Raw genomic sequence first — 20,326 nt, forward strand, 5'->3', positions numbered from 1 at the left:
CTGGGGCTGCAGAGAAGCAGAGAAGTGGGTGGGTCTATTTTAGCAACCTCCCAGTGGACGACTGCCTCCAGACCCTCCGGGTATCAACCCTCCTATCACAGTGCTGGCAGGTTATTTTCTTTAAAGCACAGCTAAAACTGTGCCATTCCCCTGCTCAAACACCTTCAATGGCTACCAGTTGCCTTTGGCATGAATTTCAAGCACCTCAGCCCACTGTGCAGGGGTCCTCAAGCCAAGTCCTGCACTTTCTCACCTACTTGCCTTTGCTTATGTTGTTCTCTCCTTTGGACATGTTTTTCCTTCACGGCTTCTGTTGAAGTGCTCCAGGTGCTACTCAACTCCCAGTTACTGCACAAGACCTGGACCCCCCAGGCTATAGGACCAGTCACTCAGAACTCTTAGCACCATCTACCGTGTATATTTGGGTTCCTTGTTATGATTTTCCTCCCAAAACAAAATTGTGATCCCCTGGGAAAGCAGGGACCCTGTATCAGGAACATTTACATGGACTCCAGTGCCTAGAACTTGCCCAAGTCCGTAGCAGGCTAAATGCTTAGGGAATTGAATCGCCCCAGATGTCTGATGCAGGAAATGGTGGGAGTGGGGGGGGGGGGCAGGTGCTCATTTTGTCCAATCCCCAAAGGCTTCTAAATACTAAAGAGAACCAGACTGTAAGTTCCCTGAGGGCAGGAATTGCTTCCTATTTAAGAGTATAAGAGTATAAGAGAGTATAAGAGTATAAGAGTATAAGATGCTACATCCCTATAAATCCTTTTGAGCATTTTAACTGTATTGACCTCTGAGGGAAACTGCCTCCCTACTTCCACCAATTATCTTATTAAATACATTCATAGCTGGGTAGTTGAACATATATTTTAAAGCAGAAGGTACTTGAAGAAATGTTTTTGGTTTCTCTACGAAGTTTAGGTGCTAACAGCATCTTCATTTTTGTCAATCGGGTCAGAATTTGGGGGCCACATCACAAGCTATTTTAAATTGGCTCTCCCTTTTTGGCAAATTTTACTTGACTGAATTTTCAAGTTTTTTGTCCTAGTCTTACTTATTTATTTAGTGAGTATATATTTCATTGGGCAAAACTTTACCATCACCAACTTGGCAAATTGCTTTGTTGGCCAGTATCTTCCTATTTACTCTTAATTCCCCCAGTGTCTAACCCAGATCTTTTCGTTGATAGCAAGTCCTTGAGGATATCTGCAGAGTTAATGAATAAGTGAATGATGAGATAAGGGCAGAAGGATTTTGATGAAAATCTTTTTCTGGTCCATCCAGTACTTGTCAGGTTAGAAATCAGAGAAGGTTTTGTTTGCTTCTTGCTGGGAAAGACAACACTTAGAGGAGACTTTCCAGAGGGAACCCTTGAGAGTAGAACTGAAAAGCCCTTGGAGCCCGCTACTGGGTAGGGCTGGCCTGGGGTTCATAAAATGATGGTCCCGTGCTGAAGTTTCTGGCAGAAAGGAACCACTTGCAGTCTGTCTCAGCATGCTGCTCAAGTTGTACAAGCAGAGCAGTGCAGTGGGAAGAGAAGAATAGTGGGTTTTAAACTCAGGCTGTCCTGGTTTCAAATCCGGACACCTTTGCTTATCTGCTGTATGACTTTGGGTGAGCTCCTACCAACACCGGGTCTTAGTTTCTTCATCAGAAAAATAGCAATAGTCACACAGGCTGCTATAACATGCAGGGCTCATGTGATACCCAGAATGTGTCAGCTTTACTGTCCGGACTAGCGCCGGCAGCAGCTCAGAACTCCTGGCTGGCTAATTATCCTCTGAATCCCCGGCTCCTCCTTGCTCACCAGTGTACCCTGTTCCAGTATCAGTTGGCTACAGGTTTGGGTGTGGAGGTGGGAAGTAGCTTGAGAAGTAGACAAAGGTGGAGAGAAATGGAGGAGCTGCCACTGGTGTCTCCTGGGTCTGCCTGGGCCCCCCTCAGGTCACACCTTACTGCTCATACCCCAGCAGGAAGGTGCTGGCGGCAGAGGTCCTGCCCGTGTTTCTGCAGGAGGGAATGCTGCATCCAGACAGCTTCTGGACCTGTCCTCCCGTTGGCCCTCTCTTCCCCTGTAATGCTGGCCCTTTCCCTTTTGTTCTGGGAAAGGCCATGCACCTATCAGTGTCCTTGGGAACTGTCCACTCTCTTCTGCCCACTCTCATGAGCCTGCTGCAGCCCTCCACACCTTGGGCAAAGGAAAATAAGGCTGTTGAGGTGTTTGCTCAGCTGGCAGCGTCCATGCGTGTGTGTTTATGAACAAGAGTCAACGACTTGTGACTTAAATTTGTCTATCAATATGTGTATGTATCTGCAGCCTCAGTTTGCTTGTTTGTAAAGATGCAAAAATAACATTGGCACCTACTCCCCAGAGTTGTTATTGTGAAGGTGAAATAAGATCAAGGACATGAAGCCAAGTGTAAACTGTAATGTGATCGACAACAATTTCTAGCTCTCACTGAATGCTAAAGTACCTCGTGTATATGATTTCAGTTAATCCTTACCACAAAGTGTTCTTCATTCATCCTTTCATGGTAAATAACATCACCCCCAATTTACAGATGAGGACCTGAGGTTCGGAGAGGTTAAGCAAATGCGCTCAAGAGACAGGAGCGGGTTAAATGGCAGAACTGGGATCTGGTCCACGCCCGGTGGACCCCAAAGCCCATGCACATCCCCTGCTGCCCTTGAGTTGTCCTTGTGAGTGACAAGTGTAGGTCTGTAGATCTTCTCAAAGTGCTGCCATCAGGTAAAATGAAAGGGGACATTCGGCAAAGAAGGCTGGCCTGGGGAGGTGAAGGGATGATCAAGGGGCACGGCCAGGGATAAGGAGAACCCCCGAGGCTGGCAGCACATGGGGTGGCTGAGACTGCACTGGGCACAGCTCACTCCTCGTGTCTGCCCTCCCTGGTCTCCAGACACTGGGCTGCCATGAGCAAAGCCTTTGGGACAAGCAGGAGGGAATGTGGGAAATGTCCCACCTTCTTATGACCTGTACCTGGTTGAGGATGGCAGGGAGTTTTGAGAACTCAGGATGGCAAACAGTGAGGAGAAAGGAGCAACCAGACTAATCAGCCCTGCTCCCTCTCAGCTTCCTCACCTGTGGAGCATCCCCTTGCCCTTCGGTCTGACCAAAACCCTCAGACAGGCTAGGAAGGCTTAAATCCTCAACATGACCGTGTCCTCCAAACGAGCCGGTCAGATCCCCTGCTCATGTGGCTCTCTCCCCCCTGACCTGCAGGCTTTTTAACAAGACACCCCCCCTCATATTCTTCTCTTCCAGGAAGCCTTCCTTGATTGAACCAAGCCACTGGGTGCCATTATAAGCTCTTGTTCTCTCAACACTTGGGGCACAGTTAGCCTTTCTTTAGTCTCCTTACCTGTCTCTGTGCTAGGGTGGGAGGGAAGGGAGGAGTATCAGGACCCCCTCCCAGGAGTTCTCCAAGGCAGAAGCAGCCTTCTTCTGGGCCCCAAAGCAGAGGCAGTTAGGGAGGAAAAAAAGGAAGGAGACGGTCTTCTAATTATCTCATGGTTTCCCTGGAAGGCCTGGTCCCGCATGGGGGCTCACACACACTCCAAGGAGAGAGGAAAGATGAGGTCTCGGCATCCTGGGCTCACCCCTCGCAGTCAACAAATTCTTGCTCTCTAACCTCAGTCCCACTCCTTGCTAATTCTCATTTTTGTCTTCACTAGAGAGGAAAAACAAATCATCCACCAGCCTTGAATCCTAATCTTTCAGGGCCTCTACATCCAAGGAAATCAGTTGTTGGGTTCCTCTAGTCCTCACTTATTGTGACAATGTTCACAGCTTACAGCTCCCTGTGGAGAGAGCAGCAAAGCGGCAGTTGCTAAGAAAAGGCTGGCACCATTATGCCATTTTACCGGTGAGGAAACTGATGCCCAGAGGTTGTGAGCCTTTCAGGATCGTGTTGCCAAAATAGCCAAGGTGCACCCAAGCCCAGGCCTCCCGCTCCCAGTCCAGGGCACTTCCCACCACACGGGGACGACTTGGCACATGCCCTCAGCCCCCCACCCAACCTTTCTTGTCTCCAGGCTCACTCATCTCAGCTCGTCTCTCCTTTCTCCCATCTGTCGTAGGGTATTCCCACTTCCATGATTTCAGGTTAGAGGGAGGGAAAACAGGGAGCAGGACAGGTCAAATAGAGGCAGGAGAAAAGGGAGGGGCAGCATCAGTGACAGAAGGGGAGAGAGAGGGTCACAGCAGAGACCAAGTGCAATGGGGGCAGAGGCACAGTGAGCGAGAGGCATGGACAGGGAGATGGGGAATCTCAATGGGCAGAGAGGGTGAGGGGTGTGTCACAGCTGGCCTCATTCCCGTGCCACGTGCAGGCGAGAGTCCCCTCATTATGCACATGGCCCCGGGTATTACCATAGAGGGACACTGGCTGTGTCCCCTAGTGGGTGGCTGCCGGGAGCACTGCTTCTGAGAGACAAGCCTTGCTCCAGCAGCCCATCCAGATGCAGCCAGGACCACGGCTCCACCCATTCCCCAGCTCTCAGCCCTCAAGGCTCATTCCTTCCAGTTCTGTTCCCTTGTTCCCTGAAGAGGCCTCAAAGTGAATCTCAGGACGGGTGAGCACTGAGGGAGAAAAGGAGGCAGCCAAGGGAGGGGTGTGGGGAGGTGGAATAGTGGGGTGAGGGGGAGAAAGAGCAAAAGGGGCAGTTTCTGGAGCTCTGAGGCTGCTGAGAGGGAGGGAAACGGAGAAACTCCCCCACTGACAGGCCCGCCTGCCAAGAGAGGCTGGGAAAGGGAGGGGCTGGGAGTCTCCATGATCCAAATGCTTATCCCCTCTTTCAGGGATAGCCCTCATCTCTACAGCTGTACATCCAGAAGCCACCAGGGCACAGGCTGGAGCAAAGCGGAGGCCAGACGTCACATACCCCACCTGTCCCGCCAGTGGCTGCCAGCCTCCTCATTCTGCCCTCCTCTACAGGGACTTGGCTTCCAAAGAAGTTTAAAGAAAGCAATGGAGAGGGAAAAACAGACAGGGTGGGCAGTGTGGACAGGGATGAGGCAAAGAAGAGGAAGAGGCTGGGAGATTAAAGGGGGAATTGGAGAGGGACAAGGAACACCAGGACTCCAGGAGGAAGAGATGGGGGGTAGGGAGGGGACTCAGGAGCAGGCAGGGACAGCGAGGGAGGGGTGTTGGGGAGTTTATTACTCAGCACAGTGAGTTTTGCCCTCCGGGATCGCAGGGCGGCCTCCGTGGCCTGGCACTCATAGGAGGCGTCGTCGGAGAGCTCGGCACCCGTGATCTCCAGGTTGTACTGGCCAGCATCCGCAGAGCCCACTACCCGGTACCGTGGCCAGGCTGCAGAAACAGAAAGAAGGAGGCCCAGGGTAAGGCCCTGCCAGGGGCCCCTCCCCAACCTTGGAGCCCGTGGCCACCTGCCCCCAAGGGCTCACGCTGACCCCACTTCTCCTCTGCGGGTCAGAGCCCACCTCGGGTCCCATGCCAGCAGCCCTCCCCTTGCCCTGTCCTGGGGTACCACCAGCAGGTGCCAACCACATGCAAACCATGATGTCACAGCTCCCCACAGTGAGGCTGGGAGCCATAAAGCAGGAGGAGGGACAGGGGCTAGGTGGAAGGGGGGATGTGCGGGAGCAGATGAAATCTTGGAAGCTGTTTGCAGACAAATGTCTCTCATAATAATAGGAAAGAATGAAAAAAAATAAAAAAGGCAGAGAGCAGGGAGAGAGGCAGAGAGAGGCCATGCAGGCGCTAGGAAATATAGGGCATCTCAGCAGACACATGAGCTCACTGGGGACACCTCTGTGGGACTTGAAAGGCAGAGGGAAGCCCCAAAGCAGGCCGAGGTTTCTCCCCCACGGACCGTGGGTGGATGGATGGGGGTAGAGTCCCTACAGCTCCCGGAGGGACCCCTAAGCTGGAGAGCCCCGGGTCCCTGCAGAGGCTGGGCTGGGGGGCTCTGTTCCTCTGCCTTTTCTAATGCAGCCCCCCTTCCCCGCCTTCCTCCAGGCTCTTGGCTCACCTAATCCAGTCCCTTGCCCTCCCCTCTCACGCTCCCCACCGTCAGCTCCCTCGCATTATCTCCTACTGTCCAGAGGCTATTGATTCTTCTCACTCCATAACTATCGATCTCTCTCTCTCCCTCCCTCTCCTTTCCTTTCTTTCTCTTTCAACTTTCAATCATCAATAGATCCACCAGACGCCTCTCTTTCCCTTATAAAGATTGCTCTACACAGAACAGACCCCCCAGCAAATACTCTCAACCCCCTAGACATTAATAGTAGAATTATACATACATATACACCCACACCCACACACATATCCCCTGCTATACTTAGCGCATCACAGGGCTTTCCAGCTAACAATGCATTTTCACAAAGTGTATTCTCTCATTTGGTTCAAAGCTCACAATCACACTCGCAGGCAGGCCTGGGACCACTGTGCCTATTTCACACATGAGTAAACCAAGGCCCAGAGGTGGAGAGGCTTTCCTCCGTCACCCAGCTGGCGGGTGGCAGAGGCAGGGCCAGAACCCAGGTGCACTGACTCCTCATGCACTCTTCCAGGGGCCTTCCCAAAGCATCTTTATTTGGAATATAGGTGGTAGAGGGTTTTTGCTTTGTTTTGCTTTTCTTATTGACTCATTACATTTGCTTCAGCACTGGCTACAGTCAGTGCTTAATAAAGGCTCATTGAATGAATAAATAAATAAGTGCTCAGGCTGATATTAAAATGAGTTTTTGGCCTCTGAGCAGACATCGCCTGGGCAGGGGGGAGGAGAGAGGCTAGAGCAACGCCAGCCTGGCATAAAACACTTTCAGGGATACAGTCAAAGTTGCCTGTGTTTCCCCAACCCCATCCCACCCCAGGACTCCAAGTATCCCAGAATCCTTTCCTTTGCCTCTGTTGGCTTTTTGCACTTCTCACAGCATCTGTCTGTCTGGTTGTCTCAAGCTCTTGTTATGTATGTAAAGGTCTCTTGGTTTCTCTTGATCTCTCAGGCTTCGCTTTGCCTTTCTTGTGTCAGGGCACAGTCAGGAGGAAAAGCAGAGCCGTAGGGTTGGAGATGTGGTATGGCCAGAGTTCAGGAGGAAAGGAAGAGAGACCAACCCAAAAGCAAATGGGCGAGAGGAGGGTAGAGCATCAATCAAGACCGGAATACAGAGAGGTAATTTGGTGAGGAAGCCAAGGGAAGGTGAGTCCAGGAGTCTGTGTTGGGGATGGGTGGGGGGAGCAGAGATGGGAGAATCTGGAAGCCGGGGTGGCTGTACAGCCCCACTCACCTTTGAGGCCCTGGCCCATACCCAGAGCCAGCCCATCCTTGGTCCATTGCACGATCCCCGAGTAGTTGAGCAGCACGCAGGGGAGCACGGCCCGCTGTCCAGCCACCACAGTCTGGTCTGCTGGCTCCTGGCTGAAGCGAGTCTGGGTCCCTGGCAGAGCCAAAGCCAGCACTGGGTGAGGACATGGACTCCACCGAGAGGCTACCCCTCTCAGTGTCCCTCTTCCACCCTGCAACTCCTTCAGCCCCATCCGCTCCCCTTCAGGGTGTCTTGTGCTTCCCCTTAACTCCTTTCTCCTTCCCTGGCCCAGGGAATGGGTTTTAGGAGCTATAGTGCTTAGAAATCATGGAAAGTGGTGCAGTGTTACATTAAGTCCTTAGAGACTGGTCTGGTCCAACCCCCTTTTTTCACAGATGAGGACACTGACATACAGGGAGATGAGTAATTTACTCAAGGGCACCCAGTGAGTTAACAGCAGCGCTGGAATTAGAACCCAAGTCTCTGCACTCCTAGTCTTGGGCTATTCTGCTATTACCAGGCGGCCATGCCAATCCACAAATTAATGGGTGATGCATACAGCTGAGAATGAGGACTGCCACAAAGGCTGCTGCTTATGTCAGTGATTTCACAGTCCTTCTCAATTCTTGGGATTTGGGCCCCTAACTGAGGCATGTGTCACAGGAGCTAACACATATATACAACTATGTCCATACAATGCCCCATGAATGCATCCACCCAGTGCATAATGTGGGGCAAGCATGTCTATGGCCTGTGTGACACACACACACACACACACACACACACACACACCAATAAGTTTCCTAGGCAGGGTGGAGGTGTGTGCATGCCCCAAACAAAGTAGCTCAGGACCCATTTCTTGGCACACTTGCCCTGCCCTGTGTTTGGCCCTTGTTCCCAAGAGCCAGAGGACATACACACAACTGCATATATTCAACCTCCCATGCCGTGGGAGCTCAGAGGCAATGTGACTTTTGTTCCACTGTCCCTCCGGTGGGTGCTACACATGGCTGCCCGGCTGGCAGCTCGGCCGGGAGCATTTGATTAGAGAACTGCAGAGTAATTGCCTTTAATTGTGGAGCATAAATGGAGCAGGGAATTGGATTGTGGGTTTCTTCTCCCCCACTGCTCCCATCCATTCCCTCCCTCCAGCACCGGTTGGCCCCAGCAGTGGGCCAGGCCTGGGCACTGAGCAGAGCCTCCAGCAGTTACAGGATTTGCAAGCGTCAGCTTCCTTTGCTGGGCTCTGGGTGCGGGAAGAGGAAGTGGAGTGGTCTGTAAAGGGAGAGATCTGTCATACCACCATAACCAAAATCAACTTTCCCCCGAACTCAGGTGACTCCTCCCTTTTCTTTCCCTCCCCAACTCCCAAGTCTTTTTGCAGAAGCCACAAGCCCCAAATTCAATCCTTTCCAAACCCAGCTTTCTGTAATTTCTGTGCTCTGCCATCACTCCTGTGTAATGAACATAACTCGTCCCTCTCCATTCCAAGACCTCCTCCCCGTCTCAGCCACCACAGAACCTAATCTCAGTCTTTCCCTTCTCCTTTTGTCTCCTCCAGCCCCCACTCCCTGTTTTCCCAAATCTGCCCAATATCCCCCCCTCTTCCAGGAAGCCCTCCTGGATTGAATTCTTAGCTCCTTGGATAAATACAGCTCATACTGTGACTCAGCCCTGCTGTCACAGCTCAAGCCACTGGATATTCTATCCCAAATTATCAGGGTCTGTGCCCATGTTGTTGTTTGTCACTGGAGAGAGGGCTGCTGGTGGTTGAGAGTGTTTGCCCAATCTGTTCATGGAAGGAGAAACTCTCCTCCAAGGCTCAGGGTCCTGCCATCTCCTTCCTCTGAGTCTCCCTCAACACCCAATATCCACATTGGTCGTTGCACACAAAGGGGACTGAGAAAGAGAGAGCAGGGGCCAGAATATGATTTAATCCAATGAAGCAACCTCTTTACTCTTTGTTGAGCACGCAAATCCAGCTCTTTGGATCTGCACGGGATCAGGAAGTTAGAAACAAGGCACCTCTCCCACATCCTATGAGCAGCTCCCCAACTCTGCTGACCCAACTTTCCATCCACATGCTCTAAAGAAAAAAAGGATAAGGCTCCCCCCATATTTTGAGGATTAGGGTGGCAGGTGCTGAGATCTCGGGGGAGGGGGGGCAGGTCAGGTGAGCAGCCAGCATTATTAATTCTGGCATTGCCTTCATTATTATTCAAATTTATTCATATCCTTGCGCATTTCTCTAGTGCTGCTACATGCTGCAAACTCTCCACACTCACGTTTCTCCTTCCCACAGCCCCCAGAGTCCAAGTCAAGGGCTTGGCAGAGGGGTGGCCAGTGAGCCCTGGCTCAGAGGCAGAATTTATATTCATAGCTCAAGGGTTTCCTGTGTGAAGCCTGGTGTTTTGTTGAAGTCTCTAGAGGACAGTGAGCAGTTGGCTCGTTATCCACTGAGAGTGAGGAGGAGGCTGGCCCTTGTGGCAGGTCAGAGGTGGGAAACACCTTGGAGTCAGGATCAAGAGATGGGGACCTTGCTGGGACGAGGAGTGGTGTGACCTTGGCCACATCACTTCCCCACCCGGGCTCCGTTTGCTCACTGGTACAATGACAGGTCTGGACTAAGGGCTACAAAGATTCCTTTATCTCAAGTACTAAGAGCATGGATTTAGGAGATAAACTTAGGTTTACATTGTGCCTTTGCTGTTACCTAAGTGTGTGACCCTGGTCAAGTTACTTACTTGCTAAGCTCACTTTCCTCATTGGTAAACTGGAGAATGATAACGCCTACTTCCTGGATGGTTGTGTGTGTTGAATGAGACTGAGATGATATGCTCGTGCCTTACTTTGCATGTATTCACTAAATGTTAGCTCCGATCATTATTTACCCTGGGCACTTAGATAGTTGGAGGGACCTCCAGAAAACAGAGCGGGGACATGAGAAAGAAGGTGGTGTATGTCTTTCTGGGGATTTTGAAGCAAAATTTCCTCTCAGCTTAGGCCTGGTTAAAGCAATTTAGTCTGGAGATAGGGGATGGAAGCAATGACCCTCCAGAGCCCAGAGAAGAATGGAAATAAAAGGTATCTTGGGAATCAAACTTGATGGAAAGTCAGCCCAGATCCTGAGCTTGTCAAAAGCCACAGGCAACTTTCTGTGGTCCCCAAACAGCCCGTTGGGGAAGTGAAATTTCCAATTTCAGCCCCATCCCCACACCCACACGGCTTCCAGGAAAGAAAACCAGTGCCAAACAGAAATGCACAGAAAAGAGTCACTGTGGTGTGGGGACATGGGTCTGGGGATGCCAGGTTGGAGGGGAATCAGGAAGGGCCTGTCCCCAGTCAGAAAGTGAAAACAGACCAGCCTCCCACAGCAAAGATAAACGGCCTCGCCCGCCCGGCAGCTCCGGTCCAGGACAAGTTTGATTCAGAATGTGTGTTTTTAAATGAATTCCTACCTGCTTTGATTTCTCTCTCTGCCTGTCTTCAGACACCATCGCAGATGTGCTGAACTCTTAAACAGCCATTGTGAAGACAGGCAGAGAAAAACTGAGCCGCACGCACACGCACGCAGGAGCACACACACTCACACCCGCTCCAGGGGGGGCCGACAGGGCGCAAATGACGCTGACAGATAGAGACAGAAACAGACACCCACAGAGAGGCAGAGGGGGAGCGAAGGAGAAAAATGAGAAGAGAGGGATGAGAAGGGAAGAGAGCTCAGTCAGAAAGAGGCCCAGATGGGAAAAGACAAAGGCCAGAGGCAGACAGAGATCCGGGGAGAAAAACGCCAGGAAACACACAGCAAGACAAAGACACCCACGGAATCACAGAGACCCAGGCCCAGAAAAGAAGGAAGGCGGAGAGTCACGGAGAGATGGAGACCAGAAAAACAGAGTGATCCGGGCAGGGGAGGTGTGGAGGTGTGCGTGGAGGGGTGGGGGGTGGGTTCTTGGCCCACCGTGTGAGACTTGGAGCTGGGGGCCCTCAGACTCTAGATGCTCCCTCGGTGTTGGGCACCCCACCTTTCCCACCAGACGAGGACAGTCCTAGGAGGCTCAGCCAGGGTTTGCAGGCAGGTGACAAGCTAACCATATGGTGGAGATCAGAAAGGAGCGAGGGTGAGGGGAGCGTAGAGGAAGCCTGGGGAGAAATTGGGAGTGCAAGAAGAGGGCTGATGCGGGGAAGTGAGGGGAGGTCAGAGCTAGAGGGAATCCCTGAATTCCCACCAGACCCCCTCTGCCCGTCTCCCAGACCTTCTTCTTCTGTGGTTAACCCACAGCCCTTACCAGCCCACCCACATAACTCAGAGCTCCTCTATCCTTAGACTTGGAGTGGTTCCCTCCCTTATTCTTCTCCTGCATTGTCTGGGCTTCTGGTTCTAGCACTTATCACAGCCTGCCTTGTATTAAAAGTTACTCATACGTGTGTGCTTCTGCCTCTCCCACTCTCCTGGGAGCCCCTGGAGAACAGAGACACTTTGATTTACCTTTCTTGTCCCTTCAATCCCAGCAATGCTCTTTAATAATAACTACCAATTATAAAAGGTCAACTGGGTACCAGGCACCAGAGCAGATGCTTTATACACATTGTTTCAAGTATTATAATCCACTACACGGTGGCAGTGATTATCTCCATTTAGAAAAGTGAGAGAAGACTGAGAATGCTTAGGTGGCAGCCATGAAGCTGCAGACATGGATTTGAATTCAGGTCCTTTAGCCTCCAGAGTCTGCACTCTTGGTACAATGCCACGCTAAAGAAGCATTCAAAGAGTATCTCCCAAAGGAACTGGATTCATAGCATCTGCCCTGAAAAGAACCCTTAGCTCTGCACCCATCTGCCACATCTGATCCCCACTTTATGCCTCAAATCTCCATCTTAACCTGTTCACCTCCTAGGAGGGCAGTGCTCCTCAGACCATAGCCATGTGGGACTTGCCCCACACACTGCCACCAACCAAAGGGGAAGCCCTGATGTAAACCCCTATGTTTGCATGAAGAGAAGAGGGATATTCAAAGCTGCAACGACCGTCAACAGCATCCACAGACCTTTAACCTGTTTGCAAAACATCAACCTTCAAGCCACCACTGCTTGCTAGCAGGAGTTGTAGTAATGACATACAGTCTGTCTATAAAGTACCAGTCACCATGCTAAGCATGTCACGGATTATTTCCCTTAATGTATACAGCAACCCAATGAGGTAGGTACACTCATTATCCCTGATAGGGAAACCAAGGCTCAGAGAGACTGAGCAACTTCCCTCCCACCATATGGCTAGTAAGTATTGGAGCCAGTAAGCAAAGTGAGGAAGCAGAACACCGGGCTTCCCCTGGAATGCCAGCTCAATGGTCCGCTACTGACTATGACCACCTCTTACCATCCCCTGAGACCTGCTAGCGCACGCTCTGGTGACTGTGCAAACCTGTCCTCAGGGGCCTCTCTACCTCCCACGTCCTGCTCATCCGGGACACTCGCCTCATCCCAGCACCATCACGCCTCTCCTTCTCAACCCTGATCTTCCTGGCGTGATGTTGCCTTCTAGTTCTGCTCTCCATCCTCATTCCAGCACTGGGGTCCAGAGCTAGACCAGGAGAGACTACTTGTCCCAGTCTCTGTGTGTGAACACATCTCCCGTTCCTGCTAGGCCTGTTACCGGGGCTTGGGACTAGGCTCCCCCACAACCCCACAAAGACTTGGGGAGGACAAAGAGGTCAAATCCCATTTTGGTAAATGGACCTCAAAGTCTGCCGGGGAGGGGAGGAAATGCATACAGGTTCTCACACCCATGTGGTATAAGTCTTGTCGGCATGTGTGTACCCCAACACACACCCACACGGGCGCATACACACATCTTGCACCATTGCATCCATAAATGTATTTTCGCACCCCATGGGCACCAAACTGCTCCCAGTGCCCTGCCTGCCAGGCCAGCCCGAACCAGAGACGGAGTGGGGCCAAGCCCAGGAGAAGCCAGGAGAGCCAGGCGGCAGGAGAGGGGGGCAGTGGAGGCCAGGCCCTGTCTCCCAGGATTTATCAAACAGGCAGTAATGAAGCCCCTCGGCCAGAGAACCAGTCCCCCTGCTCTCCACTCCACATGATGCTGCTGGTTCAGAGGGAAGCCTGTGATTCGCACCGAAGGCTTTCAGATGGAACTCAATCTCTCCACACACCACTCTTCCTTAGCTCTCCCTCCCTTTAGGCTCACACATCTTAGCTCCTACTCTCCCCCAACCCTGCAATTTTTTTCTCCCCCCACCCAAGCCGTTTTCTTCCTCCAACAGCCAGAGAGACCCCTTCACCTTGAATTCTCTCACTGAGAAAAGAGGATTTCAATTCTCTGGGCTGGGCCAGCAAAAGGGAAAGGAGAGAAGGGCGAGATTTGTACTTTCGATAGTGGAGGAGAGAAATCAGGGGAAGTGGGCGGGCGGGAGGGGGAGGAGAGGAGTGCTGGGCTGGGGCTTGGCAGAGGACAGAAGGAGAGAAAGACAGAAACCCTCTCCCAAGCCTGCCCAGACTCCTAGAATGTCCCATTTTGATGCAACTTTAGAGATTATAGCCCCTCCTTTGACAGAGATTAAGGTCAGAAAACTCAATCATCTTGCTCATGGTGGGTCGGTAGTCTCAGAGGTATGGCTAAGACTAGGTCCCACGTGAAATGGATATCAGGTGGAGTCCGAAATGACTAACTGCATCCCTCCAAGACAAGTTTTCAACCATTTAATGACTATTATCGCTTTCACTCTCCCGATCCACCACCATCTAGCCTATCCAAGCCTACTGGCTTCATTTCACGGTTTGATGTGAAAAAGACACAGTGAATGTAGGGATTGCAAATGCCCTGATTCAACTGACAGACTGTCGCCACCTTCCCACTTTTGGTCCTTCCTCACCTAAGGAAACCCTATGGCAGAAGAACCCATCTCTCCCTTCTCTCCTCCCAACCTGCTCAGCCACAGCCACACTGAAGTCTGTCTCCAAGGCCAGGAGTATGGTCAGGAGAGCCGAAGGGGAATCTTTCCAGGGACCAGATGGGACTTTACAAGTGGCCACAATCTGGCCTGATTTCCTTGCACTTGAGCAGACCACAGAGGGCAGCTGCAGGGACCTGGCTGGTGTTCATGGTAACATGGCGAGCAGAGTTATGATCTGGGCCATTTTTCCCTGTTAAAGGCAGGAGCAGAACCCTGATAGAGGCCAGGGGAGCTGGCTGAGAGCAATTTGCCTGGCACAGCCCCATCGGGGAGGAACAGAAGTGCCCTGGGCCAGAAGTCAGGAGATGCAGGCTTATCTGTTCCTGGCTCTGTCACCAACTGGCTGCATGACTTTGGGGAAGTCATTTCACTTATCTGGGTCTCTGTTTCCTCAAATGGTAAAGAGAAAGAGCTCAGTAATTTGGACCATAAAGACCTTTCCAGCTCTGATGTTCTAAAGTCTACTCCCTGCCTCCTGCTATCCTGGGGCCTCAGGCAGACCTTGCAGACACTCCTAAACATTTAGCTCTGCATCCAGGCATTCTCAGACTGGGATACTTGGATCTCCTACTGACATTTCCTTCAGGGCAGAGGTGTAGGGGGAGATCTGGGGACTTGTGAGAGTACCAGAAGATGTATCCAGCAAAGGGGAAGAGAGGTCATTTTTTGTTTGTTTGTTTTCCCCTAACATAGAGTTCCTTACATCCCCTTCCAATAGATTGACAGTGGGGAGAGTGGAGGATAGAGGGCAGGCCTTTCTGGGTCCTTGAATTGACCTGCCAGCCCACAAGTCCTCACAAGGACTCTGAGCTCCCAAACTGAAAAAGACTGGCAGGTGCAGCTGGAAACCCTCCCACCCTGCCCCATTTGGTCCTCCAGTTCCCTCTGCCCTGCCAGCTCAGAGGCACCTGGACCAGACCTGAGCTGACAACTCTATGCAAATGTGCCCTGGCAGGGGACCCAGGGAACATTTTATGGGAAGGACAATGGCATGGTAAGTCCAAGTGGGGTTGGCAATAGCAGGTATGACAGGCAGGAGTAAAAAGAGAGGGATGGGGGTGGGCAGGGCCAGTAGGTGGTTCTGCTGAAAAACTGAATTTCAGTGTGGCTTCGGTGGATAAGGGAAGGGAGGGAGAGAGAGAGGAGGCAGGTGGCAGGCAAGGACTTAACTCAGATAGGAGACAGAGGCTAGCAGGGGAGAAAGCAAAAGACAAGGAGGGAAGGAGGAGGCGAGGCTAACCTAGGACAGCCACAGAGCCAGAGAAGGCTAGAAGGGATGAGGCACCACTCCTCCACCAGCCCTGAATCTGCCTCCCCCAACCTACAGAAGCAAAAGGGTAGGGGTCCAGCTGCCTGTGTCTTCAGTGGTCCCGAATCCACAGAATGGGGGGGGGGGAGAAACAGAGGCACAGGATACTGAGGGATATGGCCCCACATGCAAAGGCAAAATGAGAATAGAGAAAAGGACTGGAGAAGATAACCACAGGTAGAAAATAGAAAGCAAAGGCAATAAAAAGAAAGCTGGTGGCAGAGAGAATGAGAAAGAGGTTATAGAAGATTGTTTGGGGAAGGAAGGGAGGAAGAGGTAACATTGTGGTATGAGACAGAGAACAAGACAAAGAGACAAGAAAAAAGGAACAGAGGGAAATTAAATTAGAAAGAGAATATAACGGTTAGGACTGAAAGGGGCCTCGGTGCACACCAATCCAATACCCTTTATTTTGAAGAAACTGAGGGCCAGCGAGGGCGTGAGGTTGGGGGCTGGGGGGCATCTTTCCAAATGGCTAGCGGCTTCAGAGCCGGGCTCCTAACTACTGAAGGCCCCCTCTCCAGGGCAGGGCGCATTCTGCAGCCTGCTCTCTGTGAGCTGATGGCAGGCAGGAGGGGTGAGGAGTCTCTACCTGGAAACACTTCTTCACTAAAAGGGAGGGCAAAGAGGGTGGGGAGAGGGGAACTGTGGAGGAGAAAGATGGGATGATGGATAAAAAATGAAAAGCGAAAATTAAGGGGAAAAAACGTAATGAGACCTCCTGGGAGAGGAAAATGAGAACGAAGATAAGGACATAGAAGCAAGAGGAAAGAAATGGGAGCCTGCAGAGGAAGGGGGAGGTGGGGGTGCGGGAGGCAGCAGAGGGCACGGGGGCAGCGTGGGAGGCTGGGGTGGATTACCATCCTCTGGCCTCATCCGAAGGTCTTGAGCATTGAGGTCAAAGAAAAAGGAGTGAAATCCTTGAGAAATGGAAGGGATTTCTGAAAGGATTAGCCAAGGAGGGGGAGGAGCAGAGACTGAGGCGGGCTATATCTGAGGTAATTCAGAAGGCAGCTGAGGGCAGGTCCTCTCCCCACAAATGAAAACTGGCTCAGGGAAATGCTCACAATCACGTCCTTGAGGGGCTAGCTAATGTGTGCTATGCCCTCCCAGGAGGAAGGCCGCTCTGCCTCAGCCCCATCTCCTCATTACCTTGCCTTTGCCTAGGCACAAAGAAAGTTCTCCCTGAGATCTAACTGCATTCCCTCCTCCTACATGAAAGCTCATTCACCCCAGTCTCTCTCCCGTGGAGAGAGGCACAGCGCCTCCCTACAGGCTCCATAATTTAGGGGAGTAGAAATTCTGCTCTAAAAGCCTCTCTCTGCTGGCTTTAATATTCTTAGTTACCACAATTATGAATATAACTTCAAAGTACGATCTGAGAGTAGCCAGAATAATCCCTCTGAGTCCCAGCAATAGGCTCTAAGCCCAGGAAGCAATGCAGGCTAGTCCCCAGACCCCCTCCATAGAGGTCTCCTGGCACTTTTAGGAAAAGTCTCCTGGATAAACAGCCTTAATGCTGAGAAATTCAGAAAAGTGAGGACTGGGGTGGCAGTAAGAAAGGCATTCTCTCCTTTACCCCGAAACCAAAAGAGGCAGGAGAATCCAGGTCTTCAGATACCAGACAAGTATGATTAAGTGCACTTCTCTATTTGTAAGCTTGATGAACTTTATTACATTCCCACTCCCGATCCCGTCCCACCCATCACCTCCTGCCTCGAACTAACCCCTCATCATCCAGGTCAAAATTACAAAAAATAAACAAACAAAAAAAATCAAAAGATCACCTGATCCAAGGGTTAGACCTTATTCTCTTTCCAGAGTCCCAATCCCCCATCACAGAAGACTTTGCAGACATCTCAAGCACGTCCACATGGAATATCTGTCTCTACGAGCCAGCTGATAAATGCTCTCTACATGGGCCCCAGCTCTTCTCCAGGGTGATGTGGCCGATTCCTCTATGTCCCCACAACACAGGCGTGCACCCAGCTCCCGTGATTGTACTTTCATTACTGGCTCCAGGCTAGACATGTAATGACCGGCTCCCAGAGAGCAGAACTAAGAACAACTGGTTGAAGCTCCTGACTAGCAGACTTTTTATTCATATAAGAATTTTCTAATTGCACGTGGCAGTGAGCACCCCATCACCAGAGGAGTTCAGGATAAGGCTAGATGGCCGTCTGGCAGCAGAGGGACCTGGGTAACATTTAGGATCCTTTTCAGCTCTGCTGCTTTATTATTCTATTCACACATACCATATATTTTCTTCTTATTTTGGATACACACTCATCAAATAATCAATCTGTAACAGTTCGATCAAGGTCAACTGAAATGGTTTGCGGTATCACAGTTTAAAGGAAGGGATTCTGAACAAAGTCATCTACAGGGAAAGAACAGGTCAAAAAATGGTCTGGGACAGAAGTTGAAGGTGTAAGTAAAACCTCTGTCCCATGGCAATTAACCATGAAACTTCAACGAGATAATGATGTTTCCCAAGAGATGAGACCTGAGCATAATCATATTGATTTAGACCCTTGAATGTAACTATATTGAATTCTATCCTGGCTCCTTTTTCCAGGTGACTAGATTGTAAACTCCTGGAGGCAATAGATGTCATCTTAGTCAGTTGCATATCTTCTAAAATGAGGAGTACAAAGTGTCCTGCACATAATAGGTGCTCAATGAATGCTTGTCATTTGATTGTCGAGTTAAGGATAAAGCATCCTTACTACCAGCACCACAACCACCACCAACCCTATGGAAAGTCAACTCAATTCAATATTCATTCAGTCAACAAACTACATATCTGAATGGGTACTGGATACAAAGGTGAACAATACAGACCTGGTTCTTGCCATCACTCGGCTTACAGACTAGGAGACATACTCAGGACATACTCAGGTATTCAAGCAATGAGGTGTGATGAGTGTCATGAGGGAGTGAGATGGAGGAAAGCATGTTTGATGGGGGAGAGAGTCCTAGAGGAAATGCTATCTGTGCTGGGCTCTGAGGATATGTAGGAGTTACCCAGTTAAGTGGGGAGAAGAGGGAAAAGAAAGTGCTCCAGGTGGACAGAGGGAAAAGCATGGGCAGCAATGTGCAGCTGGGAAGATGTGACCTGTTCAGCAGTAGTTCAGGCTGGCTGGTGTGTCAAGCCTGAAAGCCAGGTGCTGGGCTGGGTGGGAGGGATGTGCTGGATGAAGAAGAAGCTGTCCCTGCTCTCATATTCTGCCAGAGGCAACAGATGAGTTAACAAGGAATTATAATATATTGAATTAATTGCTGAAAAGCTCTGCCAGTATCATGCTATGCCAGAGTGACCAGTGCTGATGAGGTGAAATCAGGGCGGGCTTAGTGGAGGCAGCGATGCGTGAACCTGCCCAGTCTGAACACTCCTTGTAAACACAGACGTATGTTGGTCTTGTTTCACTGATGAGCTTACAGCCTTAATAAATGTTGCTGAATGAAGGAATGAATAAACAAATTGCATTTTTCACATATCTGACTTCCATACGGGCCTTCCTTTGGGCCAAGACCCATATCTTGTTAACCTTTGATAACTCTAGGTCTCTTGTGCAGCTGTAAAGGTTGCACATTGGTGGCTTTGCTTGCCATGCAGTAGAGATTCAGTGAATAAATGCTGACTTGCTAGAACTGCATTGAGACTTGAAGACAGAAGAACTGGGGGAAGGACATTTCAGACGAAGGCAACAACATGAGTCAAGTTATGGAGACACAGTGAGCAGCTGGATGTGGCTGGGATTCAGTACATAAAATAACTGGAACTAAAGGTCATACCTCCCTAAAAATTAAAGACTTTCTCTTCCTGGGCATTTGTCAGTCTCCACCCTCCAGAAACTTCCAGGTTGTTGAGGAAGACTAGCTATAGACAAAGAAAGAGGCTCAGATTCAGAAAGACAAAAGTGGAAGCTGTGGCTGGTCTGAGCTCACAGGGCAATGTGTGTCAGCCTGGCAAGGCCTCAGGGATAGGGTTGAGAAGAGTTGGAAGTAATAAGGCTGTGGGTGGTGGGCGTGAGTGGGTGTTTTCTGTGTGTGTGCGTGTGTGTGATACAAGGGTGAAGCAGGCATATGTCTTTGTTTTCAATTACACCTCCAGGTAGCTTAGGTGTGTTACTGCATGCCTACATAAAAGCGTCAGTGTGTAGCACCAAGAGGAAGAATGGGGCACTTTCTGCCTATAAGCAGGACATTCTAGGCATTTCCAATTAATCTCCATTAAAAAGATTTCCCGCAAAGGTGCTTCTAGAGGCCCCAAGTTGGGGTCTTCTGGATCAATCCTGCGTGTAGTAAAAGCAGCTCCAGCCGGCTGCTGAATCGATCCATCTAACTTGGTTCATTCTACACTTGCAAGGGGAACGGAATGTTAATTTGCTGCAGAGAGCTGAGGGTGACTGGAACTGGAGGCTCCATAATTAACAGCTGTAGGAGCAGGGTCTCAATATGGAATCATTCAACAGGCAGCAGCCTGCGAAGGGGAGGGAGGACCCAGGGGTAGGCCTTTGGGGTTGATGGTAGTGGAGTTGGAGGCTGGGAACCCTGGTCTCTTTGTGTGGGAACCTGATCTTTTCAGTTCTGCCTGACTCAGTTGTCTTGTCGGGTTGAACACAAACGTCCCAAGAACAGAGGAGGCCCAGGGAGGTCAAAACCATTCATCTTGCCATTCTTGGAAGCTTACAAGACATATGTGGGGGACGTGATGGGTGACCAGTGGTAAGTCCAAGCAAG

At 50.7% G+C, this 20,326-nt stretch overlaps 1 protein-coding gene across 6 annotated transcripts in view; it reads right to left on the reverse strand.

Moving 5' to 3' along the window:
• KIRREL1 (kirre like nephrin family adhesion molecule 1) overlaps positions 1–20,326 on the reverse strand; it is a 95,825-nt gene that overhangs the window by 13,103 nt on the left and 62,396 nt on the right. For 5 of the 6 annotated variants that reach the window (XM_037825635.1, XM_037825636.1, XM_037825634.1 and 2 more), the window contains 2 exons: positions 7,283–7,432; positions 5,190–5,339 (listed from right to left, as the gene is read on the reverse strand). In XM_037825635.1, coding sequence (XP_037681563.1) covers positions 5,190–5,339; positions 7,283–7,432 — 300 coding nt within the window. Of the gene's footprint in view, positions 1–5,189; positions 5,340–7,282; positions 7,906–20,326 lie in introns of those variants that run through there. The other variant, XM_037825638.1, reaches the window with a different exon arrangement.

The sequence above is a fragment of the Choloepus didactylus genome, chromosome 2 (genome assembly GCF_015220235.1).
Source record: "Choloepus didactylus isolate mChoDid1 chromosome 2, mChoDid1.pri, whole genome shotgun sequence".
Taxonomy (NCBI): domain Eukaryota; kingdom Metazoa; phylum Chordata; class Mammalia; order Pilosa; family Megalonychidae; genus Choloepus; species Choloepus didactylus.